Genomic DNA, 10,656 nt, shown 5'->3' with positions numbered 1-10,656 from the left:
ACCACATTTTATAAAATGCAAGAATGCCTAAAGCATTAAAGGGATTACCGTTCCAACAGTAGAGTTTGAAGATAAGTAAGTGCGGTACTTCAAGCGTGACAGACCAAAATCACATACATTAACAATTGTGTTTAAAATCTGCTGAAATATACATTCTCTAAATTCTTGAGGCATAGGTGAGCCAGTACGCATGCATCTTCTAAAACTGTTTTCGTTATGCTTCCACGTTCTGTCATGCCATAAGCCAATCCTACCTATTGCCATGCTTGTAAGTTTCTTCTGAAATCTATTTTACGAGTTTATACTTATCCAATAGTAATGGACTTGAATGGAACAATATTTGAACTTTTTGTTTACTAGTTGTACCAATATATTCAAAAAGTGAGCAGGAGCATGATGTTTTCGGATGCATGACATATATAATAATACTCCAATTATCGAACAATTGTACCTTTTGTAATCTGTTCATTTGATATCTGATATAAAAGAGGCTAATTAGCCAACCTTAGAGTATAATAATGTTATACAGAAGTCTATGATGATTGATATACAAGGATTATACTATATGGCATGTACACTACAGATATACAGACTAACAGACATTATGTGCTACACACTACCAGACACGGAGTCATTCAGCAACCAGACCAGGTTCACCACAGAAAGCATCAGGCTCAAATGATCTAGCAGAAGCATCATTGTAAACTCCAGCAACAACCCGATCTCCAGCTTCATTAGAAAATTTCCGGAGTTCCTTCTGGCTCCCTTCATAATTTATTAAGAGAGCAACACTTATAAATAAAGATATTGCGAGTGCGACCAGAGAGTTTTTCAACCTGATTAGAACCGGCTTCACCTGGAAATCAGACACGGATGTAGATAATGATAAGAGTGCAACTCCCCCTGGCCCCAAATAAAGACTGAAGAAAGGAAAAAAGGCAAAATGAAGACTCCGTCCCAGACCCAATTTTCAGTTAGGTGTTGACTACAGTTCCAATGCCTCCATTCCACATATTGTATCAGCAAAGAGTCCAATTTCAGATTGTTCACATACACAAGTGGAAGTTAAGCATGCTAAAGAACATTCATCCAGCATATAACATGGGCATTAAAAACACCAAGTGCACAACCAACTTGACTTTCCTACAAATAAAGTCTAAATTGTTTTTTCATTCTAATATCCTGAACAAATTTACAAAAGAACATTTTACATCCACGACTTTTTGCTGATTTTTAAAAATTGATAGTCATTTTATATTTTGGAATGCAAAAGAGTCTAACAAGTTTTATTTAGTGATATTGTAGACAGATAAGTATGCTGTTTCAAGAAGCAATCATTAATGAGAAAATTCAGACGAGGTATGACAGTAAAATTCTGCTTTCCTTTTTTCAAAAGAAAATGTCACAGTTTCTCGTGGGAAATATTTTCCCCAAAAAATATGAGTATGGAGCATAAAAGAGGTCTATGATTTAATTTTGTTACAATACTTTGAAAAATGGTCTGGAGAGTCTTTTTTTCATTTTCTTTCGCTTTATCTTTTGCTCCCCAATGGTAATTTATGCATATCAAGTTACACCATTGTACTCCATACTTCTTTCAGAATATAATACAGTTTTATTTTCTAACTTTAAATCAAATGAACATAGCATTGAACATGAAATTATAGTCATACAACCTCAACAACCCTGCAAAGCATATCTATACTAATAATTTCAACAAACCATTGTGCCACACATATGATGTGTCACTCACTCCTACAACTTAATGGCTTCACCTCCCTTTAAAATATGAGGGGAAAATTGAAGCAGACCTAAAAAATACCTCTAGGGATGTGACCTAAAAGTCTAAAACCCTTTTTAGACTCCATCATTTATCGCTTCTTTAACCAGCACTTCTCTCTCCTCACCCCATAAGAATTATCAACATTAAAAGCTCGATCAAAACAATAAGTACAATATAAAATGATATATCAAACCTGAAATGAGCCTAAGAGGCGATCACGTGCCAGAATCTCAGCAGTCTTGACCCATATCTGCAATGACACAGAACAAATTTTGAACTTTGTAATATTTGATTCAACAAATATTTGCATTCAGTCAAAAAACAAATATTTGCACTCGGTCAAAAAACAAATATTTGCACTCGGTCAAAAAACAAATATTTGCACTCGGTCAAAAATTTGTTTTCCTATTTGTTTTGACGAGGGGATAAAAATAAGCAATTAGTGAGTTCAACAAAGCAAAAGCAAGCAGTCACACAGAGAATTCCTAATTTAGTAGACAAAAAATTACTTAATTATGAAATTATTATATATACTTCCTCCGTTCTTTTTTACTTGACCCGCTTTGACTTTTACACTATTCACCATTCCTCCTTTGACCGTGTTTTGTGAATAATAATTAAAGAAAAACATATTCATGTAAGATATTTTTAAATTCGTCTCAACAAGTACTATCATAATATATAACTTCTATAATTTTTACTTATCGAGAATTAAAGTTATTGATCGTTAAAGTTTTGCATTGGCAAGCGTGATAAAAGAAACAGATCAAGTAAAAAAGAACAGAGGAAGTATATATATATATAAGCAACATATTTTCTTAAAGTCATTACCATAATAAATGGTGCCCATCCCTATAGTTACACTACTCCCTGTTCTAGTTATGGCTCCTACATAATTCATGCCCAAACTTAAATAAAGGTTCCAGCCTCCTAATGTAGGCATCTTCATTTCTGCTACCTAGAGCTGTCAATTCAGGTAAACGGGTCGGGTAAAAGTGGGTTGGGTCAACTCCGATCAGATCAATTCGGATTATTTCCATAACCTAGGCGGGACGGGTTTGGGTTGGGTCATGCTTGAGTTGGGTCACGTCGGGTCATACTTCTTATTGGGTTTAGGTCGGGTTACATTCGGGTCGGGTGAACAATAGGTCGGGCTTAATTCGGGTTTTCACAAGTTAAAACGGGTTAGGGTAATTCTCGAGTTCGAGTCGGGTTCGGTTCAAGTCAATAATTTGCGGGTTAAAATCAGTTCGGGTCATTCTCGGGTTTGAGTCGGGTTCGGTTCAAGTCAATAATTTGCGGATTATAATCAAGTCGGGTCATTTTCAAATCGGGTCATTCTCGGGTTCAAGTCGGGTTCGGTTCAAGTCAATAATATGCGGGTTATAATCAGGTTAGGTCATTTCCAAATCAGGTCATTCTCGGATTCAAGTCGGGTTATGTTCAAGTCAATAATTTGCAGGTTACAATCAGGTCGGGTCATTTCCAAGTTAGGTCATATTCGGTTTCAGCTAACTATAAATAGATAATTATCATTTTTATCAAGCTAATTATTTTTTTTACTATAATATATACGACAATATTCTAGGGAATTATGGTCTATAATTAAGGAAGATAATTATCTCCTTTGACCATACAACAAATATGTACTATATTTAACTCTTAAATTTGAGGATGATGCTCCTTTCTTTTGCTGGCTTGGACCGACTTGGTCTCCCTAGACAAAATGCTTTGATCAACAATAATAAGGTGGTCTAAATTGCATTTAAGGTGATTTGAAATAGGGTCAGGAACAATTTGGGTTGAATTTAGGTCAGGACAATAACAAGTCGTGTTAATTTCGAGTCGGGTTAGTAACAGATCGGGTTGAATTTTTGGGTTAGATAAGTAATAGGTCTGGTAAAATTCGGGTTGGGTCAATAACAAGTCGGGTTGAATCTGGGTCAGGTCAATAACAAATCGGGTAGATTTCGAGTCGAGTTTGTAACAAGTTGGGTTAAATTCGGGTTGGGTTAGGAACGGGTTGGCTAAATCTAGGTGAGGTTAGTAACAAGTCGGGTTAAATTTGGGTTTTGACGGGTTAAAATGGGTTAGGGTCAAATTCGGTTCAAGTCGGGTTCGGTGCAAGTTAATTAAATTGGCCACTGTAAAGCGGTAAATAGGTGCAAATTGTAAACCGGTAAATTGGTCGTTTAACAGCAAATTGGATAGTTCCACGCACCCAATTGGACTCCCATAGGGTAATAAGGACCATGGTAAACATTTGTGCAATTTTTATTTCCGGGCAAAAAAAAGTCAAAAATTACAAAATTGAAGGCTAATATCCACGCATTTTGAGAAATTTTGGAGGTTTCGGGGCCCGATGTCGAAAAGTCTTGAAATTATATGTGATACATCTCGGGGTCATATAATGTCGTTTGGAACCATATATGATCATTAGTTGTTGTCATAAATGTTCGTGGTAGGCTTGAATCAATGAAATCAGTGCAAGTTGTAAACCGGTAAATTGGTCATTTAACAGCAAATTGGATGGTTCCACACACCCAATTGGACTCCCGGAATGTATTAGGGACCAATGGACCATGGTAAACATTTCGGCAATTTTTATTTCCGGGCGAAAAAAAAGGCAAAAAATTCCAAAATTAAAGGCTAATATCCACGTTTTTTTAAAATTTTGGAGGTTTCGAGGCCAGTGTAGAAGAGTCTTGATATTTTAGGGGATACATCTTGGGGTAATATAATGTCGTTTTGAACAAAATATGATCATTATATGTTGTCATAAATGTTCGTAGTATGCTTAAGTTAATAAAATTCGTGCAAGTTGTAAACCGGTAAATTGGCCATTTAACAGCAAATTGGATGGTTCCACACACCCAATTGGACTCCCTGAATGTATTAGGGACCATGGTAAACATTTCGGCAATTTTTATTTCCGGGCGAAAAAAAAGCAAAAAATTCCAAAATTAAAGGCTAATATCCACGTTTTTTTAAAATGTTGGAGGTTTCGAGGCCAGTGTAGAAAAGTCTTGATATTTTAGGGGATACATCTTGGGGTAATATAATGTCGTTTTGAACCAAATATGATCATTATATGTTGTCATAAATGTTCGTAGTATGCTTGAGTTAATGAAATCCGTGCAAGTTGTAAACCGATAAATTGGTCGTTTAAAGGCAAATTGGATGGTTCCACCAACCCAATTGGACTCCCGGAGGATATTAGTGACCATGGTAAACATTTCGGTAATTTTTATTTCCGGACGAAAGAAAGTCAAAAAATTCCAAAATTGAAGACTAATATCCACGTTTTTTTGAGAAATTTTAGAGGATTTGGGCCCGGTGTCGAAAAGTCTTGAAATTCTAGGGGATACATCTCGGGGTCATATAATGCCGTTTGGAGCTATTTATGATAATTATATGTTGTCATAAATGTTCGTGGTAGGCTTGATTTGATGAAATCGGTGCAAAATGTAAACAGATAAATTGGTCGTTTAAAGGAAAATTGGATAGTTTAACCCACACAAATGGACTCCCGGAGAATATTAGGGACCATGGTAAACATTTCGGCAATTTTTATTTCCAGGCGAAAAAAGTCAAAAAAATTCCAATTATCCACGCTTTTTTGAGAAATTTTGGAGGTTTCCGGACACGGTGTGGAAAAGTCTTGAAATTCTAGGGGATACATCTCGGGGTCATATAATGTTGTTTGGAACTATAGATGATCATTATTTGTTGTCATAAATGTTCGTGGTAGGTTTGATTTAATGAAATCGTTACAAGTTATAAACCAGTAAATAGGCCGTTTAAAGGCAATTTGGATGGTTTCACCCACCCAATTGGACTCCCGAAGGGTATTAGGGACCATGGTAAATATTTCGGCAATTATTATTTCCGGGCGAAAAAATTCTAAAAATTCCAAAAATAAAGACTAATATTCACTCTTTTTGAGAAATTTTGGAGGTTTTTCGGGGCCCGGTATCGAAAAGCCTTGAGATTCAAGAGATTACATCTCAGGGTCAAATAATGTCGTTTGGAACCAAATCAGATCATTATTTGTTGTCATTAATGTTCGTGGTAGGCTTGAATTAATGAAATCGGTGCAAGTTATATACCGGTAAATTGGTCGTTTAAAGGCAAATTAGATGGTTCCATCCACCCAATTGGACTCCCGGAGGGTATTAGGGACCATGGTAAACAATTCGACAATTTTTATTTCCGGGCGAAAAAAGTCAAAAATTCCAAAATTAAAGGCTAATATCCACACTTTTTGAGAAATTTTGGAGGTTTCGGGGCCTGGTGTCGAAAAGTCTTGAAATTCTAGGGGATATATCCAGGGTCATATAATGGCGTTTGGAATCATATATGATCATTATTTGTTGTCATGCATGTTCGTTGTAGGCTTGAGTTAATGAAATCGATGCAAGTTGTAAACCGGTAAATTGGTCGTTTAAAGGAAAACTGGATGGTTCCACCCACCCAATTGGACTCCCAGATGGTATTAGGGACCATGGTAAACATTTCGGCAATTTTTATATTCGGGCGAAAAAAAGTCAAAAAATTCCAAAATTGAAGACTAAAATCCACGCTCTTCTAGAAATTTTGGAGATTTCGGGTAGAGCTGTCAATTTGGGTAAATGTGTTGGGTTTGGGTCGGTAAGAGTGGGTCGGGTCAACTCGGGTCGGGTCAATTCAAATTAATTCCATAACTTATGCAGGTCGGCCGGTCGTGTTTGGGTTGGGTCATGCTTTTTGGGTCGGGTTACATTCGGGTCGGGTGAACAATAGGTCGGGTTCTATTCGGGTTTTCACGGGTTAAAACGGATTAGGGTAATTCTCGGCTTCGAATCGGGTTCGATTCAACTCAATAATTTGCGGGTTATAATCAGGTCGGGTCATTCTCGGGTTTTAGTCTGGTTCGATTCAAGTCAATAATTTGCGGGTTATAATCAGGTCGGGTCATTTTCAAGTCGGGTCATTCTCTGGTTCAAGTCAGGTTCGGTTCAAGTCAATAATTTGCGGGTTATAATCAGGTTGGGTCATTTTCAAGTCGGGTCATTCTCGGATTCAAGTCGGGTTATGTTCAAGTCAATAACTTGCAGGTTACAATCAGGTCACGTCATTTCCAAGTGAGGTCATATTCGGGTTCAACTAACTATTAATAGATAATTATTATTTTTATCAAGAGCCAATTATTTCCTTTGACTATAATATATATGGCAATATACTAGGGAACTATAATCTGTAATTTACAAAGATAATTATCTCCTTTGACCATACATTAAATATATACTATATTTAACTCTTAAATTTGAGGATGATGCTCCTTTCTTTTGCTGGACTGGACCGACTTGGTCTCCGTAGACAAAATGTTTTGCTCAACAATAATAAGGTGGTCTAAATTGCATTTAAGGTGAATTGAAATCAGGTAAGGAACAATTTGGGTTGAATTTAGGTCGGGTCAATAACAAGTCGTGTTGATTTCGAGTCGGGTTAGTAACAGATCGGGTTGAATTTTTGGGTCGGGATAGTAATAGGTCTGGTAAAATTCGGATCGGGTCAATAACAAGTCGGGTTGAATTTGGGTCAGGTCAATAACAAGTCGAGTTGATTTCGGGTCGGGTTTTTAACAGGTTGGGTTAAATTCGAGTCGGGTTAGGAACGGGTCAGGTTGAATTCAGGTCAGGTTAGTAACAAGTCGGGTTAAATTCGGGTTTTGACGGGTTAAAACGAGTTTGGATCACTTTCGGTTCAGGTCAATAATTTACGAGTTACATTCGGATCGGGTCATCTCCAAGTCAGTTCATGTTCGGATCTCACATACTCGGGTCAACTCGGGTCTAGGGGTTGGTTTCAGATCGGGTTTGGGTCACCATTTTTTCGGGTTCAGATGGGTCGGTTAATAATCGGGTTTGAGTCAATATTTTGGGTCGGGTCAACTTTTGACAGCTCTACTGCTACCCAATAATTCAACCCAACATCATCCTTTAGTTAAATCAGAAGTTGGAAGAAGGCGAAGAACAACATTTCCCCTACTGCCTTCTCATTGATAGCTCTAAACAGCAGGGTGGCTTCACTAAGAGTAAGCACTGCATTCAGCTCTTTAAATGTTCACAGCATATTCTTGTATGGCCTGATCAGAAATTATATATTGTCCTCTACCAAATGGCATAAGTTCAAGCCTGGACATTCAAAACTTTCTGTATTTTGAAAGGTTCAGCCTTCCTCTGCTTCTTTAAACAGTTTCATGATTGTAAGTGATTAAATTAAATAGAATTTTGATACTACCAGAAATGGTCAAATTTGGATCCTACTTTGGAGGTTTGGATTCATTAGGAGGGTCTTTAGGGTCAGATCATAAAACTGAATAGAGAAAGCTAAATCTTACTAAAAAAAAAATTTATAGACAGACAAGTATCTCATTTTGAGAAACTTCTATTAACAAATTAAGTCCAAGATATCCCAGGAGTGGTTTAAGCTCAAAATTTATATTACAAAATCATGATCAAGTTGTCTATATACATCACCAACAACTAATTTAGCAAATAGCAAAGAAATAAAAACAATTTCTATTCATGAGACAGTGCTATATGATCTAGCACCATAAATGGTACTACAGCTAATACTCCAATCCCAAACCGCGGTAAGCCAGTGACTTTCTTTCTGAATAACAGATTTTTATACAGCAAATTTGATAATTAGGCCAGCATCCTAAGCCATTCAAACTCAATTCCTCCCATGACATTGATTGTGCCTTAACGAACTAAATGATTACAACTTCACCATCTTCAAGGAAACCGGTCCATCTAGACAAGGCGTCATAAATCTTTGTATTATCTCTTCCTTACTCTTCTTATCTCTTGCCTTAATGAGCTTAATGACTCAATCCTCAAAATTAATCCCATGAGGTATAGGGCCCTCGACACTAATTGAATCCATTAAACAAATTGAGGTGACTTGGGCATACCATTTAACCTATAATGTCACGCTTAAACCTTTACAAAGATATGAACATCCAACTCAAAATTTGAGATACTTCCCACCAATTTCACAGACTGAAGAGGATACTAAATCCCTAAGACATAAATTCATGCATCAACTCAAAAAACACTACACATCCTAGAAACCTCTTTTTGATAGATAGCAACCTTATGAATTCAAGGCACAACAAAGAAGAGTAGAAGGAGAAAAACATGTTGCTTTTATCTAGATGGAAGTACAATGGTCATGGGACTCTATGTTAGGATTTTTACCAAAGAGCCTAGGGTTCAGCTACTCCTTTTACCCGCGACAGAAAGGCCTAAGCTTCTGCATCAAATAAAAGATACAACTGAGCTTGCTCATCACAGTGTAGCAACCTCGGGGTAACTCGATCATTGTCCTCATATTCAAACAACCTTTTTCTCCTGGTTTCAACGATGATAACTAGGCAATAATTGCTCTAACACTAAGGAATTGAGATGAGTGATGGATGCTGCTTTCAAAATTTTCAAACCTCAAAAGAAACTAGCACCTCAATTAGAATCTCAATGATCCCTAGAAATCAAAAAGACCCATGTTCACCATTCAAAAAGTACACCTCCACCCATAAACTCACTACATTTTGCCATTACAATTTTCCAAGTATAATTCCTAAGTTTACAAGGGCTCAATAAAAAACTCAAAGCATTAATTACTCAATTGCATTCAAAAAGTTCCTACTTTTCATTTCAATATTTCAATCAACTTTCCTAAATTCTCATTATCTCTTCCAAACATTAATCTTTGAGAAAATTCAACTAGAACCAATAGAAATAAGCAATGTGTGAGCAAAAAATATACCTGACCATCATACCATCCTGTCTCCTCATCTGAAATCAAACAGAAAACACATTCATCAGACACATACCCACAAATCAGTACATCCCCCACCCTCCCCGCGGCCAAATTAAGCAATAATACGCATCATGCTCTCGAATGAACATACAATTCAAATTCAAAAAAATACTACTAGTAAAAATAGAAGATCACATTACATTCAACAGTGGCACTGAGTAAGCGATTGCCCACATAAGCCCAACCCAAGTACATCCTCAGAACAGCCAAAGTAACAACAAACAGTCCACTCGAAACCGAACCCAAAACCACTTTAACCGGGTCATGATCAAACCCGACTGAACCAAACCAAGAAACGGGTAATCCTACAAGAAGACCAAAGGAAAGACCAGTGGCAAACAATCTAGAAGCATATTCAACAAGATCGCCTGATGGCCATGAAAAAGGAAAGGAATTTGATAGATTTTGGTATTCATTAATGGGTTGTTGATCTAATGGAACAGGACACTCTGTTCCTGGTGGGGTGCTGTAATTTCTGAAGAATTTTGAAGGGTTAGGGTTTAAGGGAAGATTGATTGATCTTTTTGGGGGAAAATTGAGGGGTTTGGATGAAGGTAAGAGAGAGAAAGGGGTGGAGAAGATGAAGAAGGTTGAGGGTGAAAGTGAAAGTTTTGGTGAGTTGAAGAAGGTTTTGGCCATGGCTTAAAAAGCCCTTATCTGAGAAGCAGAAATTTCTGCCTGAATTTTGCAAGAGGTATATATAGTCATTCATGACTCATTAGTACATTTTGTACTCTAGGAAGCTCCTACCTGGCTACATATACATTTGGAGAACGAGTATGAGTAGTTGGTCGGGTCATTACTCATTAGAGATCGGTTAAGACAATGATGTAGACGAGATTTGATTTCATGTCTTGTCATCTTAGATTGAATATTACCTTAACATTTAACCAACTAAACTATGTTGTTCATAAAGCATAGTTACTGATTCACACTTTTCCCACATAAACTACTTATGTGCGATGAAGAAAGCGCTATACTTGGAACATTTGAAGAATTATGTC

The 10,656-nt window shown here is 36.9% G+C and overlaps 1 protein-coding gene across 1 annotated transcript; it reads right to left on the bottom strand.

Annotated features, from left to right (window-relative positions):
* Window positions 1-434: 434 nt before the first annotated feature.
* LOC110705446 (uncharacterized protein ycf36-like) lies at window positions 435-10,371 on the bottom strand. Its single transcript, XM_021883315.1, has 4 exons — window positions 9,793-10,371; window positions 9,599-9,627; window positions 1,977-2,033; window positions 435-856 (listed from the first exon to the last, which is right to left on the bottom strand). The coding sequence occupies exons 1-4, from the start codon at window positions 10,289-10,291 to the stop codon at window positions 632-634; spliced, it is 810 nt and encodes a 269-aa protein (XP_021739007.1). The 5' UTR covers window positions 10,292-10,371; the 3' UTR covers window positions 435-631.
* Between the last annotated feature and the right edge of the window lie 285 nt (window positions 10,372-10,656).

This window comes from Chenopodium quinoa, unplaced genomic scaffold, assembly GCF_001683475.1.
Source record: "Chenopodium quinoa cultivar QQ74 unplaced genomic scaffold, ASM168347v1, whole genome shotgun sequence".
In the NCBI taxonomy this organism is placed as follows: Eukaryota; Viridiplantae; Streptophyta; class Magnoliopsida; order Caryophyllales; family Amaranthaceae; genus Chenopodium; species Chenopodium quinoa.
This window is presented reverse-complemented; position numbering and strand designations above follow the sequence as displayed.

What these genes read in the sequence shown, in the direction of transcription:
- LOC110705446 (XM_021883315.1), bottom strand. Translation starts at nt 10,291, where the DNA reads ATGGCCAAAACCTTCTTCAACTCACCAAAACTTTCACTTTCACCCTCA. An exon ending in ACTCAGTGCCACTGTTGAAT is followed by an intron (nt 9,628 to 9,792) that starts GTAATGTGATCT and finishes GTTTGATTTCAG; the next exon opens with ATGAGGAGACAGGATGGTAT. An exon ending in GCCTCTTAGGCTCATTTCAG is followed by an intron (nt 857 to 1,976) that starts GTTTGATATATC and finishes TCTGATTTCCAG; the next exon opens with GTGAAGCCGGTTCTAATCAG.